This window comes from Malus domestica, chromosome 10 (assembly GCF_042453785.1).
Source record: "Malus domestica chromosome 10, GDT2T_hap1".
Taxonomy (NCBI): domain Eukaryota; kingdom Viridiplantae; phylum Streptophyta; class Magnoliopsida; order Rosales; family Rosaceae; genus Malus; species Malus domestica.
This window is the reverse complement of record NC_091670.1, coordinates 4,290,537-4,310,395: the sequence shown is the minus strand read 5'-3', so window position 1 is coordinate 4,310,395 and position 19,859 is coordinate 4,290,537. Positions and strand designations below refer to the sequence as shown.

At 36.0% G+C, this 19,859-nt stretch overlaps 1 protein-coding gene and 3 long non-coding RNA genes across 9 annotated transcripts in view; 2 read left to right on the top strand and 2 right to left on the bottom strand.

Moving 5' to 3' along the window:
• Positions 1-6,259, bottom strand: part of LOC139189027 (uncharacterized) — a 43,068-nt gene extending 36,809 nt beyond the window's left edge. The window contains exons 1-2 of the long non-coding RNA XR_011572493.1: positions 6,079-6,259; positions 5,740-5,786 (exon numbers count right to left, since the gene is read on the bottom strand). This is a non-coding gene — a long non-coding RNA (uncharacterized lncRNA). The remainder of the gene's footprint in view (positions 1-5,739; positions 5,787-6,078) is intronic.
• On the top strand, positions 1,035-1,459 carry LOC139189026 (uncharacterized). Its single transcript, XR_011572492.1, has 2 exons — positions 1,035-1,176; positions 1,429-1,459. It is a non-coding gene; the product is annotated as an uncharacterized lncRNA (long non-coding RNA).
• On the bottom strand, positions 3,338-5,056 carry LOC103411945 (uncharacterized). The gene is made up of 3 exons (XR_003776589.2): positions 4,865-5,056; positions 4,391-4,454; positions 3,338-3,815 (listed from the first exon to the last, which is right to left on the bottom strand). It is a non-coding gene; the product is annotated as an uncharacterized lncRNA (long non-coding RNA).
• A 7,474-nt stretch (positions 6,260-13,733) lies between the features above and the next one.
• LOC103444686 (disease resistance protein Roq1) lies at positions 13,734-19,067 on the top strand. 6 transcript variants are annotated; one of them, XM_070807232.1, is made up of 8 exons: positions 13,734-13,943; positions 14,117-14,233; positions 14,378-14,924; positions 15,024-16,118; positions 16,217-16,495; positions 16,814-17,894; positions 18,008-18,618; positions 18,837-19,067. In XM_070807232.1, exons 3-4 carry the CDS (start codon positions 14,407-14,409, stop codon positions 15,739-15,741), a joined length of 1,236 nt encoding a protein of 411 aa, XP_070663333.1. In that variant the 5' UTR covers positions 13,734-13,943; positions 14,117-14,233; positions 14,378-14,406; the 3' UTR covers positions 15,742-16,118; positions 16,217-16,495; positions 16,814-17,894; positions 18,008-18,618; positions 18,837-19,067. The 6 variants fall into 4 exon arrangements, with proteins under 6 accessions (XP_070663337.1, XP_070663333.1, XP_070663336.1 ...); XM_070807231.1 differs by having other exon boundaries at positions 18,782-19,067; XM_070807236.1 differs by having other exon boundaries at positions 16,217-16,267; positions 18,782-19,067.
• The last annotated feature ends 792 nt before the right edge of the window (positions 19,068-19,859 follow it).

Sequence of the window (19,859 nt, the reverse complement as noted above, 5' to 3'; positions counted from 1 at the left end):
CAGTTTATGTCCAGAAGAAACTGGAGTCGAGATTGGCTTGGCATTGATAAATTTAGTACATTCCAGCAAGTCCAGGGCATACCTGGACTCTGTGAGATGCATTTGATCACCCGAGCAGGTTACTTCAACACCTAGGCAGTAGTTGAGACGACCCAAGTCCTTCATGGAAAATAAGGTGCCCAATCTCTGTATCAACTGAGCCATTTGATAAGTACTGTTTCCTGTGAGCGATTTATTATCCACATAGATTAGTAAGATGAGGTTGACTATGGAGACGATGGAGCCGGATTCAGGAAGCCATTGTTGGAACTCGGAAGGAGTTAAAGATAACGAAAACGTAACGACGAAGATCGGAGATGCTGGATCGACGGAAAATGGACTGCAAATTCCAATGGGAACAAAGAAACGGGACTTCGAGGTATGGGTTGCAAATGGATCTCGGCCCATTTGTTAAACAACTTTCATTTGGGCCTAAATAAGCCTACAAACCTAACCGGATGAACCATTCAAACCGCCCGAACCAAACTAAATTAAATAGGGTTTGAACTAAATTGAAGAGAAATGTCACTAACTATATTATTAGTGACAAAATTGATTTTGGAAGTAGTTGTCTATTTCAGAGTGGATTTACCAGATGCCGAATGTAATTATGTAAATTTTCTCCTGTATTTACTATTCAGCAAGGAATTGAAAAAATAATCTTTCCTTGAAATTTTCTCCTGTATTTACTAACCAACATTTTCTTCCATATTCTAACGTTTATAAAAAAAAAACAAAAACATATTCTTCCACATCTATTGAATTTTATAGTGAGATATTCTGCTTGAATTTTATCACCCTAAACCCTAAGTAAAGCCCCTTTAGGTAATCATATTAATGTTTTGCCTTGTGCAGGTGGGGATTGGTAAAGGATGAGTCTGTGTACCAAAGGATGACCCAGCATATACTCAAGAGTAGCTTAGGTATTTCTCGAGATGCTCAGCTTAGAGCTTTGAAGCTTCTAAACGTCGTCCTTGAAACCGGAGGCAGGGAAAATCTTTGAGTTCGGATACCACACTTCGAAGAAACGCTGGGAAAATTTGACAAACATCCTGTCTCTGTCAAACCACTTTACTCTTCAAAAGTTTGAACCCAAATACTGCAACTTTTTCAAGAATATTAGAGACCCTTCACCAGGTAACGTACCATAACTCATCCTGTGCTTTTCGAAACATGCTAGAGTACGTGTGTGTAGGTTACTTAATTTAAGAATTCCTGTATAAACATAGGACGTTGCACCTTTCAAAGTTCATGAGATTTTAACGTTCATGATGACATATTCTGTTGTAAACACCCTACAGAAGTGCGCAAGTGTCTGCGTGTAATGATTTATCAATGTGGTGAAAGAAAAAGTGAAAATTATGTTTTGACGATCAAATGAATTTGCAGCCTATGCATGGGTGAAGTGCGAGAGGGAAGAGGATAAAAATTTGCAGCCTATACATGATCGTCAACCAGGATTCGGAAAGATTCATGTGTCATCGACATGATTGTGGTGAAATGGCCTCAGCATCCGAGTCAAGCTCCCACCAACCATCTGCCAGTATCATCCTTCACAAATTCATTCACACGTGCACACACACACACACACACCAACAAAAACCTTCATTTCCTCATCCCCACTCTCAGCATCAACCTCACCATTCCAGTTATGCAAACTTTGTTCCTCCTCTGGCTTGTATGTCCAGTCCAATATCTTCAATACGTGATGGTCTTTCCATTTCCCCACAACCAGAAAACAGCCTCCTTCTTAGCCTTTCTACTCAATATTTCATTCCAAGAAAAGCTAGAATCCTCCACAACCACCATCTTCAGACATACATCTCAACTTCGCCTCCATCACAACATCTACAACACCTTAATTATCCGACATAAGCATCACACACTCAACTCTCCTGTGATGTCTGAATGCAACATCCGTCCCCTGTGTTGTATCCAACGCATTCCGTACCCAAAACCCCTGCCGCTTCACCTTGTCTGCTAAACCACGCCAAACCTTGGGTGTCAAGACATCCCTTGAAGCATTCTTTCACTTGTCCATCTTCATAGAATACTTACCCACCAATTTCACCGTCGAACTCCCTCTAGCAGTCTCAATGTGATTCAACCTTTTCACATGTTCCCCATCATGAATCTGCCTAAAATCATTCACAAGCTTTTCATTAGTATAAAATCTCCTCCCACAAACCCGTTGGACTCACCAGCCTTAATCACAACCCTGTAGCTCTCTTTCCTTTCCCTAACAACTTGTGGAGCATAATTCAATGCATCCGGTCTACATACACAAGCATATGCTGAACAAGCCCGAAAGACGAAGCCACGGTATTGAACGCTTGACGGTGGCTTCATACAGGGAGACTGAGGGCTGGTTTGGTATTGCTGTGCTTTGAAAAAAAACTGCTGTGAGAATAAGCGGCTGTGCTGTAAGAATAAGCGGCTGTGAAATAAAACCAGTAGAGTGTTTGGTAAACTTTTTTGTGAAAGTGCTTTTGGAAAAAAAATCAGGATGATAGTGTGTCTTTTCATTAAAGGAGCACTGTAACTCCGTGTGCTTTGAAAAAACTGGCTTTTTTTCAAAGCAGCAAATAGCAGCTTCAGCTTTTCCTTTGATTTTCAGCTTATTCTCACAGCAGCTTCCAAAATAAGCCCTTTTTTTTCAGTTTACCAAACACAAAAATGACCCTCAGCGTTTTTTCACAGTGGCTTTTTTTAAAATCACCTCAATCCCAAACGGGGCCTGACTTGGGTGGGGTTTGGCATCCCAATCCCAGAAAATTGTAACACTAGGGTGCCAAACACGATGATAAGTTCGAAGAATTGAAACCTGGTTTCAATTGAAAATGGCAAATATCTAATCAATTGCGTAAAAGGGTTTAAGGTTTCTGACCTGTTGGAATGAAGTGTACAGAAATGTGGCAAAAGTTGAGAGGTATAAGCATTGCCAGAGGTTAAGATGTATCTTTGATTTCTCAATGGACTCGAGTTGCCTTTGAAGATCCAGCCAGAGTTATAGCGGGTGACCAGTGACCACAATGGCACTTTCCTGGGTGGTGTTTCCCTGCACTCTCACCTATCTTCCCCCAATGCGGCGGAAGCACTGGCAGTGCTAATGGGCCGGAAATTTGCTCAAGCAAAGAGCTTCAACTGGACAATAAAATACAAATTGAAAGGAAAGATGCAAAGTCCACAAAATTTCAAAATATACATACATGCACTACAATAGAAAATGGAAAATACGTCCAAACAATAGTCTTCAACTGGACCTTGATGTTGTTTATGTGCTGTGCATAACGAAAGGTATTTCAGAGCTGCCGTTTAAATCTGTAAAATTGCCGCATTTTGTTTTGCAATATACACTTTTTTTTCCTTTTTTGCTGTTGCATTGTTCGTTATCATCCCCAAAACTTTCTTCCTAAGGAAGAAGGCTTAATTTTGACTCTCAGAGAGAGAAAAAAATCTGTATAAATGGGAAAGTCGATCCTTACGCCACAACTGGTCTTTTCGGTCCTACTAACTGCCTTTGTTTTAATCGGCTGAATGTTCTCCTCCTGTATAAAAACAAAAGGAACCTACAATAACAATCAAAAGCACGTACACTTCGAAAGGGGTTCCCCAAATGATGCTCATACTTCCCCAGCCGCAATCACAGGCACTTTGAAGTTGAATTTCTCTGGGATTGACTTCAGGATCAAGAACAAAATCCCCATTTGTCGTGCCTTCTTCTTCCAACCAGATACATGTCGTCTTTGATTTATACCCAGGCACAGTAGCTGTGACTGCACGTAACCAAGTAAATCCAACAGAAAACTCAGGCATCAAAATTATAACTATACGCATAAATCCATAACGTATTTGTTTCCAAAAGCCTTCAACAAATTTATTGTCAAGGCCTCAAGATACAGATTGTATACTCATGTGTTGTCGAAAAGCAAATACAGTTATTAGGGCTGCAATTCCTTTTTATCCCTTCCCTTCTTTATCATAAATCAAGTTCAATTACCAAAAAATCCAGTAGCGGCAATTACACCAGGAATAAGAACAGAAAAAGAGGACCTTCACACCACATCTTCTCATTTCATGCCCTCAATAATGATGGGGCGCAAAAAATCCACTAACACTCTATATCTAGGCCAAGTTTATTGGAAGGAGAAATATGTTCAACGCCATGGTAGATTTTGTTTCACCAAGCAACTAACGATTACCATATGACATACATGAAAAAGTGTAACTATGGAAATGTGGTCTATAATATGATACCAGTAGTTTTACTTCTTAAATTGCATAACATTTCCTCTTTTTCATTTTTAAAGCATCCAGCTCGGGATGAACAAGGGATGTAATCTGTAAATACCCTTATATCTTCCGGCGGGGGCAAGCAAGCTATGGTAATCCACAATTGCTCTGCTAGCTTGAACCTGCCAGTCAAAAAGATGAGCCATTGGTTTACATGTAGTCCTCTTCAGCTTATCAAATAATGTAAAACAGCTAACTGACCAAAAAGGTATAACAAATTATGAAATAAACGGAAAGGTGTAGCAAGAATAAGTGTCACTCCAATGTTACCCAGTTTTCTTTTGTTTGGAAATGTACTTATCAAACAGACCGTTTTGTCATTTATTTCTATCATTTACTCACTAATCATACGGCTGGAAAATATCCCAACAATTCTCTAGGCTACTCAACAGGGTTTTGACCAACTATTCAATTTGATTCTAAGACTTCAGTCCAATCTCACATCTCAAACTGAAGCCATATTATACAATCCTAATAGGAAAAACGACCTATCCCTCAATTTGAAGAATAAAATGAAAGTTCGTCAACATACCTTGGAATTTATTCCTTCGATTGCAATAAAGCCAGGTAACGGCCTACCACCATCTGATGAAAGGATCCTTCCATATACTCCTAGCTAAAGGGTATAAGTTGAGTGTAGTTAAACGATATCACACCCATCTACAATTAAACGTTTGAAATATCTGAAATGGTGTCATAGGAGAATTTTTGCTCTAAATGTCAAATGTTTCACACAGAGGAAGTTATTTCGAGAATACTTAAAATGCTATGCACTTATGATTACTCTTCTCATGATCAAAACAACATGTTGTTTTGATCATGAGACAACACGTCAAACAGCTAAATTATACCTATAATAAGTTGTAATGTTTCAAGCCATCATACCAGAAAGCTCCATTTGTAATGCCTCCCTCAAATTCCTTGCTCAATGACACATTGTAGTGAGAGCGACTGTATACACTTGCTAAGAACCAGAATGTCTCGTCATCCGGACATGCAAGATAATCTTTCCCGTAATTTAATTTCGATCAAAAGACGAGTATGTGCAAAATAAAAATTTATAAGCATTAGCATATAAATTCTGGGATAGTGTTACTTTGACCTTACACATATTGTTAGGCACCATTCGAAAATCCATAATCATATTAGAAGTAATCGGCAATGTTCATAACATTACGGTAACAGTTTAAGACCTAATACTGACATCATCATGCTTGTTTCACACTATAAAAGAAACATTTAAAAACCTGAACACATTGAGCATCATAGGTAAAATTGAATAATGATCAAAACGTACACTCACACTGAGGCCAACGTACAGCCGGAAGAAGTCTATTGGAAATGAATGAAGACAATTATCAATAAGCATGGTTCAGCGCAGAACTTTTATGGATGTAAATTGATTACCTTTTATCCTATGTGCCATCCCATGGATAATTTGCAACAAGGGAAACCTGTGAACCACAAAAGAATTGGTAATGACTAATTTCTCCACATCTGAATCAAGGAATCCAGTAGCTAAGATAGAGAACCACCTGTTAGAATCAAAAAAAAAAAATTAAAAAAAAAATCCTTTGATTTCTCAGGAACCAAACGGTAGTTAATTATGATCACAGATAGATTTTCAACTTCCAAAAACAACCAAGAAACTAAATGAACACAGATGCAAATGAACACATAATATAAAATGCATACAAATATCTATATATATATATATATATATAGCACAGACGAGGAGATGGGGACCTGGAGGGTAGGAAGTATGAAGGCCGCCTCTGGCAGTAGCAGGACGAAGAAAAGAGGAGAAGTTGGGAGAGAGGAAGAGGATGGAAAGAGCAAGCTCCATTCTGTGATCTTTGAGGTTGACTATGAAGACGATGGAGTTGGATTCAGGAAGCCATTGTTGGAACTTGGAAGGAGTTAAAGAAGATGAAAACGTAACGACGAAGATCGGAGATCCTGGATCGGAGATCCTGGATCGCCCGAAAATGGGCTGTAAATTCCAATGGGAACAAAGAAACGGGGACTTCGATGTATGGGTTGCAAATGGATCTCGGCCCATTTAGTAAACAACTGTTGTTTGGGCCTAAATAAGCCATCAAACCTAACCGGATGAACCGTTGAAGCCGCCCGAAAAAAAACTAATTAAAACCTGGGACGTTTTGATATAAGCATCTAAGTTTTCAATTCTATAGACCACACATGTGTTGGTTTTAGAGATTTAATTAAACATTTTTACTACAAATGTGGGAGTCTCATCTATCATACCTATCCCTTATTTGTACCAAAATTATAGATCTTACCACGGCCTTAAGTCTTCACGTCAGGAAAAAAAAAAGGCAGAGATATTGAAACAAATTTTTTCCTACAATCTAGCTCCTTTAATTCCCTTTAAAGATAATTATACAAAAAAATGATTATATACAATTTATTAAGGAATAAAATACCCTGCCGTTTGATTTTTTTTTCCTCTCAATGAAGAAATAAAATAACATTTAATATATTTGTAGTAATCCATATATAAATTTTTGTAGTAATTCATATAAGAAAATAACATCGAGAATAATATAAATGTACCAATAAAAAAATATATATGAATGAAAACAAACCTACTAAAACCAGAAATAAACGTACTAGTAAACAATGTTGAAGACCAAAAGTAAAATGTACCAATCAACGATATATATAATATTAATCGTACCCATATGATACTAAATGGGACAATGCATAATGTATACAAAAACAATCGTAACAAAATCGTGAAAAAAACCTATCAATCAACGAGAACAAAACTAAACGTAGCCGGAAGCTAAAACTAAACGTACTGAAAGCTAAAACAAAACGTACCAATCTATGTACACCCAAAAATTAAAAATAAATGTACCAATCAATACAAAACCAATATATGATAACCAACAATAAGCGTACCATTATCACTAATCAACAATATGTACAAATTCAAATGTATACAAAATAATTATCTAACAAAAAGTATACTAAACAATAAAGAAACAAAAAAATCTAAGCATCCATCATTTCAATTATTTTTTCAATTTTTAGATAAAAAAAATGTTTTTAACGGAAAAAAAAAATTAAAAGAGATAATTGGATAAATATGTTGAGCAAAAAAACCAAAATTATCTCCTAAAAAAGAGTCCACAACTCCTAAAATACATGAATAAAAAAATGGCCGGATAAAAAAAATTCTCTCAACTAATTAAAAGAACAAATTTAGAAATCAATATGTAAAATTTTAATTTAAGAATTACAATTATTATTTTTAATTTAAAAAAAAAAACTAATGTGACCTAATGTACCAAAGTGCCTTGATCAAAATTTTAAAAGGCATAAATGTTTAATAAAAAAATTCAAATTTTGAGCATTTAAATCTAATTAACTCTTTTTTCATAGACAACAATACTTTACATCATAGGGTTTGAATTAAATTGAAGAGAAATGTCACTAACTATATTAGTAGTGACAAAATTGATTTTGGAAGTAGTTGTCTATTTGTGAGGGGATTTACGACATTTTGAATGTAATTATGTAAATTTTCTCCTGTATTTACTAATTAGTAAGGCATTTGAAAAAACATTAATTATTCTTTAAAATTCGTTATCAAATACCTAAAAATCGGAAAGCATATTTAGTAAGGTGCCATTTGATCCGGTTCTCTTTTCTTACTTTTCATATTTCTAAGTTCTTTCATTCCTTGTCATTCAATACTACGGTCTTGTGGTATTCATCTTCACTTAGAAGTGAGAGGTCTTAGGTTCAAATCTCATAGATGGCGAATTCAATATCAAATTAGGTTTGCCCATTGTCACATCGTGGCCTGGGCTCCACCACATCCCGGGTTTGACTCCGCCGTAGCACGATATTGTCCGTTTTGGGCCCCGACCACGCCCTCACGGTTTTGTTTCTGGGAATTCACACAAGAACTTCATAGTGGGTCATCCATCCTGGGATTCTCTTGTGAGAACTCGCTTAACTTCGGAGTTCCTACGAAATCCGAAGCCAGTGAGCTCCCAAAATGCCTCGTGCTAAATGAGGTTGGCATGTACATATAAGGCATAGAGGATCCACTCCCCTGGGCGATGTGAGATCTAACAACCATTGTGTGGCTTAACCGAACTCTCATTCCCCTTAACGTAAAACTATATCGATGTACTCAAAAAGTTATTTCATTCCCTTATTTTCTCATTTATGATAAGTAAATATTGAATTAAGATATATGGATCCAATATTGCATATCGTGTTTATTTCGTTTTCCTACCTTTCAGTTGGTCCAACTAGGTCCGAAAGTACTCATAAGGTAAAGTAAGGCTCAAGGAATACATAGTGTTCACAACATCATAAAAATAATAAGGAAATACAATGGAGGGGTTTAGTAGAGAGCCTTGTGGCGTAGTAAACAACAATTTAGGTCATGAGGACTAGAGGCAATGTTGACCAACTTCTTATGTCAAGTTTCAGGGGGTAAAAATGATCAAAATCGAGTTGCAAGAGGCTAAGTAGTGCGAATTATGAGTCTAAGGGAGTAAAGTGGCGATTTTGAGTTACATGGAGCAAAGTGAGATTAAAATCAAGGGTGTAACTAAAAATAAGCCCATTTGTTAACTCTCTTGGTTTGATCATGTAATTTAAATGTTGTTTGGTTATTTTTCTAAATTTCCTAATAAATATTGGAAGGCAAACAAACTCATAAATCATTATGCATTGTGTTAGTGAATCATGTTGAAAACAAGTCAATCCTATTTAGGTTATGTACAAGGAAGGGTACATGAATCCTGCTCTAGATGTTTCAATATGTCATCAAATAGTTTGGATTGCAATTGTCTCTGAATCAATTGAGGTTCTACTATAAAACCAATTGGCTATATGGAGAGTAGTCTAACTACTTATAAACTCATGCAAGGTCCTTTCTCCCATCAATGTATGACTCATTCTCAACATGCCCCTCATGTGTGTCAATTTTTCAAGTCTAACACGTGGATAACACAACTGGGTGACATCAAGCATGTGTGGTCGTTTTACCGTTTGACTTCACACGTGAGACAACTTGTTCTGGAACTATGAAGAAATTGAGGTTCCACCATAAAACTAATTGGTTGTATACAGAGTAGCCCAACTACAGATTTCATACCAAAATCGAAAACCCTTATCAATTCCATCTGACCCGGGAAAAAATTTGGTGAGTCCTTGAGTCAAGGCTACACTAAATTAGAGACTTTCTCGACCTTCTCAGGTACTGCAGAATGGTCCAAAAAAGAATGACAGAAGTTTTATAGTGGGTGACATAAATATTTTCCTCTTAACAAAACAAAGAGACATGAAATCCATTTTAGAAGAAAGTTGGGAACTTTCTCGAAAATCTTGCACCCAGTCACTCTGGTGAGGAGAAATGTTAAAGGAAACCAGGAAGCTTCCTGGAAAGTTGGTCTTCCACTTTTTTTTTTGTGGAAAATAATTATCCTTTCACTTTTGTCCTACATTTGTTAACGTGTTCCTTTTAGCTTTTCCTCTTGACTGAATATTGGAAAGTGGACAGCTTTTGCATCGGGATTTCCATGTTGCTTCTTTCAAGGAGATTTACATTGATTGCACCGAAATATTAGAGCGTTGTGGCTCAATTTTGCATCCTATATTAACTTTGTGACATAACAACACGTAATAAATTATTTATACCGTTGTCTTAACGTTTCTGTTTCACATTAGAGGAAAAAAAAGAAAAGAATGAATGTTACTAAGTGTTTAACCATATCTTATCCATAGCTTCTCTTTCTTTTCTTTTTTTTTTTAGGACCATTACCAACTGTTTTTTATAAGGAATTTATATGGTACTCAAGAATATGAGATACTCCGAATGTTTTAACCATTACATCTTTGTTTAAAAATACAAATATCATTCACTTAGTATTACGGCTTATTGATATTTATCTTCACTTGTAAGAAGAGGTCTTAGGTTCGATTCTCGTCAAAGACGAATTTAAATCACATTATTGCTTGCTAGCCCATTGTGAGGCAAAACCCACCTCTTCCCTTAGTGTAAATAATATCGTTTGCTAAAAAAAAAATACAAATAGCAAAATATAACAGTTATAACACCTGAGTATCAACTTAGTACTACGATCCAGTGATATTCCTTTTCACTTATAAGTGAAAGGTGATCTTAAGTTTGATTCTCGTCAAAAACGAATTTGAATCAAATTATTGCTGGCCGATTGTGAAGTTAAACTCACCCCCTCTCCCTTTAGTATAGAAAATATCGTTTGTTCAAAAAACAAAAAAATCTGAGTATCCCATACTACAAACCATCCTAATTTTTTTTGTTCTTCTCCCACTTTAGGATTTAGGTAAACAGTCATACTAACTTTTCTTTGTCAAACAAATAATTCACCATCTAACACTATAACCCACACTAAACCGTGCGGTGACCACCACCACTACTACCAATAGAAGTACTCCGGTTATCCATCTCTCTCCCGTTTATTTCCATTCCTACTTCTCTCTGTCTCTCAATTTTCTCTCTCCTACAACTTTGCTGTGAGAATTTTCAGTGTGATTTTTTCTGCTCCTTTTCTTACCATTTGTCACTTACACATCTATATAACACTCAGTGTTCCTTTGTCTGTTTTTTAGGAACCGAAAGGCGTATGCTGCCTTTGGATTACAATTGTTTCAAATACTACTTAGGCTTCAGATTTCATACAAAAATCGAAAACCCTTATCAATTGTGCATCTGACTGGGAACAAATTTGGTGAGCCCTTGAGTCAGGGCTACACTAGATTAGAATAGGGATGGTTCAAAAAACCGAATCGATACAAAACCAAACTAAACTGAAATTGGTTAGTTTGGTTTCGGTTTTTATGGTTCAAAAACCGAACTGAAGTAACACTTAAAACGATGTCGTTTTTGTAATTTTGTCTTTTACGGGAGGACAGTGCGTTGTTGTGTATATATACACTTGTATAAACAAATTGTTGTGCTTTTATATAGATACTGAGGATGTGGTTGTGTTTCTTGTAAAAGTGATTATCATTAACATAATTCACTCTATACAAATATATCAAAGATCATATTGTGGCTCATACTTTTCATCGTACATACCGTCGCTGTATTATTTATTAGCGGGCATCTGATTGACAGTAAGAGTTCTTTTGCAGAACCATATGATCCAATTATCTTTCTGCCTATTATGGGCAGAAATGGGTAATTGATCGTTTTAGCCTCAATTGTTTTGGTAGAGTTTAATTGATATTGTTGTAGTCATTGTCTTTGGACAAACATGTTTCATGCAGTACATTATTTGGGTTTGCTGCTAAGCCTCCACACAGTTTGATTTTCTATTCCTGATGATATTTTTCAGATTTAAAAAATAATAATCAGGTTTTCTATAAAACAAAATCGAATAGAACTGAAAAAAATCGAACCGAAGTTAAATCAAGAAAAAATCAAACCAAACAATAATTTCGATTTGATTTTCAATTTTGACAAAAAACTGAAAAGATTGAATTTGAACCTACTCCTAAATTATAGAATTTCTCGACGCACAGCATACTGGTTCCAAAAATGATGAGAAAAGTTTTATAGTGGGTGACATAATTATCTTCCTCTTGAAAAAAAACAGAGACATGAAATCTTTTCTTAGAAGAACGATAACATGTCCCAACAAGGAATGGAAATATGCAATAGTCGGTCTGCCACTTTTATGGTGGAAAATAATTGTCCTTCAACTTTGGTGTTTCTCTTGAACGGAGTATTGGAAAGTGGACAGCTCTTATATAGAGATTTCCTTGTTGCTTTTTTTTCAGAGGGATTTAACTTGCACCAAAACCTTAGGTGGGACTTAAATTTATCTCCACCTCACATCGTATTTTAACATTGTGATATGAAAATACCTAATAGATTAATTACACCGTTGTCTTGGCACTCCCGTTTCACATAAATAAAAAAGAGTGAGTGACTAATAACCATAACTTCTCTTTCTATTTTTGGACCATAACTTCTCAACCGTACATCATGAATTATGCGGTCAGAAATCATTTTACTTTTATTATTTTAAATTAAACACAAATAATATCTGATAAAAAATGACTACACGATATATGATAAACAGATAAGATGTGAGAATCCTTAAAATCCTTACCTAATGCATCCGGAGAGGATCCGTGTTCATCAAAATATAATAGATATAACACCCTACAAGCCACCCTAAATTTTTTGTTCTTTTACTCTTAGTTTAAGTCATCCAAACAATCATACTGACTTTTCTTTGTCAACAAAAAATTATCATCTGACACTATAACCACACTGAACCGTGTTGTCACCACCACCACTCCTACCAACAGATAAAACTGCGGCTGTCCAAGTGTCCATCTTTCTGTGTTTTCTAGGAACCGAAGGGCATAGGCGGCCTTTCATTTTCTCTGTGCTGATGGGAACCAAAAGAAAACCATCCACTGCCTTGTACTATTGGCTGCATTATTTCTTTACTTTTTTACATTGGTAACAAACGAATTAACGGAACATAATTTAAAAAAAAAGGAAAATTTTGAAATAGGTTCAATTTTATAAGCTTACTTTAGAAATAGATCCAATTTTTAGTGATTTTTTATTTTTAAAATAGGTTCAAGTTTTAGTTACTTTGGACTCATATCAAAATACCCCTTTTTATCCGTTGATCTTCTAACATGAATATATATTCTGGGGTGTGTTATTCACACGAAACTTTAGAGTTGCGTGGCTCAAATTTATCCTCACTTCACATTGTATTTTAACTTTATGACATGAAAACACGTAATAAATTAATTACACCATTATTTTAACGTTTTTGTTTCATATAAAAAATTAAATTTTTATTTAAAAATACAAATATCAAAATATAATGGTTATAATAGTATACCTTACTATAGACCACCATAAATTTTTTGTTCTTTTGCTCCTACTTCAGGTAAACGATCATATTAACTTTTCTTTGTCAAAAAAAAAAAATTTCACAATCTAACACTATGACCCACACTAAACCGTGTTGTCACCAACACCCCTACTACCAATAAAGTACTCGGGCTGTCTTCCTCTATTTTTTAGAAATGAGAAAGGCTTACGGTTGTTTAACTAAATTAACCAATAAGTTTAGAGGAAAATTAATGAAAAAAATTTAAAAATTTTGAGTCTTAATGATAATGACAAAATAAAGAGTAAAGTGAATAGTATCAGGTTTGACTTTTTAATGTAAAAATGTGGTTTTTCATTAAAGTTAACAGTACCGTGGACTTTTCGTTAAAACTCCCTGAATTTAAACTTAAAACTAATACGAAACCAATGAATTGTTACAGAGAAGTCAAAAGTCTTACAGAGAAATTAAAACTAAAATTTTGACTCTTTTACTCCTACTTAGGTAAACAGTCATGCTAACTTGAAGAAATAATTCACCGTCTGCCACTATCAGTCTATCACCAACACTAAACCGTGTGGTCCCCACCACCACTGCCGGTAGAAGTAGTACTCGGCTGTCCATCTCTTTCCCATTTGTTACAACTGTTCTGTGTGAATTTTCAATGTGATTTTTCTGCTTCTTTCTTTGCCATTGTCACTTTTCTCTGCCTGTGTAAGTTTGTGTTGATCCTGTATTTTGTTTTTCTGGTTTCTCTGAGCCCTTAATCTCATTTGCTTAATGTACAATTTCAATTACCAAAACAAGATTTAAAGTTTCTATTTTCTTGTCACTGCTCATTTTTCTTTTACTTGTTCATTGACTACTATTTTTGTTTTTGTTTGCAGAACCCATTTTTCAGTAACTGAATATGATTCAACGAGTTTAAACTGAGTTATAGGGGACTGTAAGATCAAATCGAATTGTCAAATTTGTGTTGGCACTGAGTCAAATATCTGATCGCAGTGAGTCCTTGTAGTTCCGAATAAAAATTGGATATTGTAGATTACCAAAAGAAGATATAAAGTTTCAATTTTTTTTTTTAATTTTAGAACATGGATCTTCTATTCTTTTTACTTGTTCATCCAGTTACTGTTTCATGTTTGCAGCACCCAATTTACAGCAACTGTCTTTTCCTATGGCGTTGAGCACCCAAATAGCCTCTGCATCTTTTCTTTCGAATGAATCAGCTCCTCGATGGAAGTATGACGTGTTTTTGAGTTTTAGGGGTGTAGACACCCGCAAGGGCTTTGTATCCCATTTACACCATGAATTGTCCAAGTGCCAAGGAATTACGACTTTCATGGACGATCGAGAGCTTGAAGGAGGAACAAGTATTCATCCTGAGCTCCGAAGGGCGATCGAAGAATCGCATATTGCAATTGTTGTTCTCTCACCAAACTATGCTTCTTCCAAATGGTGCTTGGACGAACTTACAATCATTCTTCGATGCATGGAATCCAGGAACTCAGTTCTGCCGGTCTTTTATCAGACAGATCCATCTGACGTCGGAAATCAACGGGGATGTTTTGCCGAAGCCTTCGCGAAGCATGAACAAAATTCGAGCAGTACCGAAGATAAAGAGAAGGTGGTCCAATGGAAAGCTGATCTAAAAAAAGTGTCCAAAATTTGTGGTTGGCACTCGAAGGAATCTAAGTAAGCAAGCATGAACAACTTTAATTTCCTATGTCTTAGCAGAGTCAAAATTGGATGCTTCATTTATGTTTTTTTGATTGGTTATTTCATACCATGTAGGAGTGAAAGTGAGATTATACAACAACTCGTCGTAAGTGTGTGGAGGAAAGTGCACGCTACATTCCGGTTGTTAGATTCCTCACAGAAATTAGTTGGGGTTAATTTTGGGCTTGAGCAACTAAGTTCGTTGTTAGCTCATGATGTCAATGATGTTCGCTTTATAGGGTTAACGGGGATGGGTGGCATTGGTAAGACAACCCTTGCCAAGCTAGTTTATGATAGAATCTTCCATCATTTTGAAGTTCCCTGCTTTCTTGAAAACGTTAGAGAGGCTTCTAAAGCAGACCCTACTCTAATTCGTCTTCAAGAAACACTTCTTTCACCGATGTTGAAAGAAAAGATTCTTACGCAACAATGGGGAATCAATTACACCAAGAGATGCTTATGGAACAAAAAGGTTCTTCTTGTACTTGATGATGTGGATCACATAAACCAGCTACAAGTACTAGCTGGAAAGGAAGATTGGTTTGGCAGGGGAAGTAGAATTATCATTACAACTAGAAATGAACGTCTGCTAGTCCAGCATGACATAACATTATGTCATAATGTCAAAGTGTTAGATAAAGACGCAGCTCTTGCATTGTTTAGCCTACATGCCTTTAAGAAAAATATGCCTGAGGATGGGTTTTGGGAACTGTCAACATATTTCATTAATTATGCTGGAGGCCTTCCATTAGCTCTTGAAACTTTGGGTCGGCATTGTTTAAGAGAAGGCTAGACACTTGGAATAGTGTGTGGGATAATCTGTCAAAAATTCCTAATCCAGCAATTTTTGATAAACTTAAAGTAAGTTATGATGGACTAGAAGAGTGGGAGAAGAGAATTTTTCTTGATGTTGCATGTTTCCACAAAGGGAAGTACACGAAGGAAGTAATTAAAATGCTAGATAATTCTTTTGGAATTTCTAGTAGTATTATGATAGATGTACTAATTGAGAGATCTCTCATCTATCAAGATCATAGAAAATGCATATGGATGCATGATTTGATTCAAGAAATGGCATGGACAGTTATTGTTCAAGAGTCTAAAGAGTCTGGTCAACGCAGTAGGTTGTGGCTTTACAATGACATTGATCATATATTCACGACGAATACGGTAAGAAGTGGTATACTAAGTTTAGAAGAAGATATGATTTCTTTTGACACTATATTATTATATGAAATTAATTCGTCATTTTTTTCCTTAATTGTTAGGGAACAGGAGCAATTGAAGCCATATCCTTACACCTACTCAAAGTAGAAGAGGTACGCCAGTGGAATTGTGAAGCCTTCTCTAAGATGGATGGATTGAGGTTTTTGGAATTCGATAATTTGATATTTTCTTCAGGCCCCAAATTTCTTCCATGTTCCTTGAGAATTATAAATTGGAGTTGGTATCCTTCTAATTTTCTTCCAACCAGCTTTCGCCCGCACTTGCTTGCTAAACTTGAGATGCGTAATAGCAATCTTGTTCGTCTATGGGAGGGAAAAATGGTAAGAGTAGTTATGAACAAAAGATAATATTGGTTACTCACTACTCACCTTTTGATTTTGTCAAATGATATTTTAACACATTATTTTAAAAAATAGTAGACGTGTTATTTAATTTTTCTTGAGTTTTAAAATCAAGGAATGCTTGATATTTTTTTATTGTACAATCCTGAAGGTCCCAAATTTCTTCCATATTCATTGAGAATAAATGCTATTTAATTTACAAAATAATCATATATTTATTTATTTATTATTTTGAATAAACTTTAAGGTTGTGGAAGCTAAGTATATGATCTGAACCTTATCGATGATGTTGTGCAGGACTTACCCAACTTAAAACATATCAATATTAGCTACTCCTATAAATTGAAGAGTACCTCAGATTTAAGTGGTATTCCAAATCTTGAGAGGTTTATTCTTTGGGATTGTAAGAATTTAGTTGAGATACATCCATCTATTGCAGTCCTCAAAAGACTTGAGGTTTTGAACCTTGGTAACTGTGAAAGCATTAATAGCCTCCCAAGTAAGGTTGAAATGGATTCTCTTGAATATTTCTTTCTTAATGGCTGCTCAAATGTGAAAAAGATTCCAGAATTTGGGGAGCAGATGAAGAATGTATTGCGGATTCACTTAGATGGGACTGCGATCGAGAAAATACCTTCATCAATTGGACATCTGGTTGGCCTCAGGGAATTGCATGTAAGGAATTGCAAAAATCTCTTGAACCTTCCAAGGGCGATTTGTAATTTGAAGTCTCTTGAATGGCTCTATGTGAGTGGATGCTCAAAGATTGACAAACTCACTGGAGACATGGATCACTTAGAGGCACTTGACTGGAGACCCACTATGACAGTCGCTTGTGAGTATGAAAAATCTCAAAAGTCTAGTATTTAAGACAAATTCTGACATAGCCGCTTGTGGATCGGATGGTATAGCAAGGGATGGGTGGGGCCTTCGCCGCTTATTTGGACTTGAAAAGAGTCGCCCTGATCCTCCGCCTTGTTGGGGTTTGGTGTTGTCTTCTCTAAATCGTTTATGCTATTTGACAAATTTATCTCTAGAGAATTGTAATCTTCGGGAGGGGGATATCCCCGATGATATTGGCTGCTTGTCCTTATTGGAAAAATTGTGTCTTAGTAGAAATAATTTCGTCAGTCTACCTGAAAGCATTAGACACCTTTCTAAGCTTAAGATTCTTCGTCTGGAGGGGTGTAAAAGCCTTCAAAAATTGCCACCTCTTCCATCAAACAGAGGATTAACAGTAAAACTGAACAATTGCACTTCCTTACGAAGGATTTCAGGTGCATTCAATTTGTATGATGCTAGTGTCACTTGCTGGAATTGCATTGTATTGGTTCCAGATGAAGACTTGATTAATAGGATTCTAAAATTTGTCATTCAGGTACTCCTCTCTCTCTCTCTCTCTCTCTCTCTCTCTCTCTCTCTCTCTCTCTCTCTCTCTCTATATATATATATATATATATATATATATAATTGATCTTTCTTATGCTGCAGGGATCGGAAATTGTAATCTTTGGAAGTGAAATTCCAAAGTGGTTCAATAATCAGAGTGTGGGACATTCACTAAATGTGGAACTTCCTCCACTATCATGTACCAACTGGCTTGGGATTGCCTTCTGTCTTGTTTTTCAATTCCAAGGCCCTAGACAAAATGTGGAGCCTACTTATTGGTATTGGATCATAAGACTACGTTCAGGGAGATTTGTTGGCCATAAAATACGTGGCATGCTATTCCATTGGAATACCTTATGTAATACGTCTCCTGTGTTAGAAAACCTTTGGGTATTTTATTTACCTCGTAAATATTGTTTTCCTCGTGAAGATTATCATCAAGATCAGTTTTTATTCCAAATTACCACTAATTTTGAATTTGAGAGATACCTAATAGCAGACTTGGAAAAGGTGAAGAAGTGTGAGGTGAAGAAGTGTGGGGCTCGTTTGGTGTACGAGCAAGATTTGAAAGAACTCAATCAAAAACTACTGAAACGAACACGCGAAATTCGTGATGAGGCAGCTCTAAGTGGATCTGGAAGTGCTAGCTTCAACGACACAGAACAAATTCACAAAAGGCGTTGTAACTAGTCACCATGTCACAAAAAATGCGTGTAAGTAACCATCGATTAATCACATCAGCTTAATTGTCATCAAAATTATTTTTTGTTTCGACATCCTAGTCAATGTAATCAATCTCTCGATCTATATATTAAGATGGCTATATTTACTGAAAGGCGAGTGGATAAGAATGTTGATGTATAAACACTTTTGCAGATTACTTTGGTATTAAGAAGATTGATTAACAATCTGATCATCTTGCCTAATGCAGCATGTGGGTACCTTGGAAACTCGCGACGCCATGGGGGCTGCTCTGTCAGTCCTGATCTTAAGGTTCATTTTCTGAAGGCGCCATTGGCGTTAACATGTACACCAGGGGTTGAATTCAAATATCTGTACTCTGGCAGAAATTGATTTGTTTCTGTCTGATTTTGTAACTAATGCAAACTTGTAGTGCAGAAACAGAAACGTTGCTAAGGAAACAACACTTTTTGCTCAACAACTTTGGTTTGATTAAAACTTGGCTTTGGTGATGCAAAAAACAAGCATTGAGAGTATTTTTCCTGAGATCATTGGAATGGTTGTTGTAAAACTTAGAACAGCAAATCATACTAATTTTTTTAAAGCCCTTTTTACACGGTAGTTTTGAAGTTTAAACTTTAAAACAGCAAATCATACTTTTTTTTTTTTTTAAATTTTCAAAAGCAAATCATACTAATTAACTCAGCTAAGAAATATTCAAATAATCCCCGGGCAAGCTGACAGATTGTAGCACAACTGGAAGCTTGGACACCAGCAGTTTAAATCGAGATGAAGATAACCCTTCGTGAATAAATCAGCAATTATCTTGTGAACAAATAAAATTCACCAGTAGCTCACCTCTAATCACCTTCTCCCTGACAAAATGATAATCAACTTGTAAGTGCTTGGTTCTTGAGTGGAAAACTGGATTGGATGCTAAGGCAATGGAAGACAAATTATCACACCAAATCTGTTATCTTAGAAGATTCTAATGTATGTCCCTAAACTACGAACATAACCAAGGCAACTCAGCGGCAGTGTATGCAAGCTGCCTATATTCAGCTTCAGTGCTAGAACTGGAAACTGTTTTCTGTTTCTTCGAACTCCATGATATTAAGTTTTTACCCAAGTATACACAGACGCCTCCAGTTGAATGGCGTGTGTCTAGGTTCTCTACATAATCCGAATCAGAGAAAGCAGTCAATTGTACACCTCCAGGTCTATAAACAAGACCCTGATCATAGGTAGCCTTCAAATAACGTAGGATCCTCTT

Bases quoted from the DNA above. Each gene is read 5' to 3' on its own strand.
- LOC103444686 (XM_070807232.1), top strand. From the start codon at position 14,407: ATGGCGTTGAGCACCCAAATAGCCTCTGCATCTTTTCTTTCGAATGAA. The intron at 14,925-15,023 runs GTAAGCAAGCAT...CATACCATGTAG, and splicing joins TGGCACTCGAAGGAATCTAA to GAGTGAAAGTGAGATTATAC.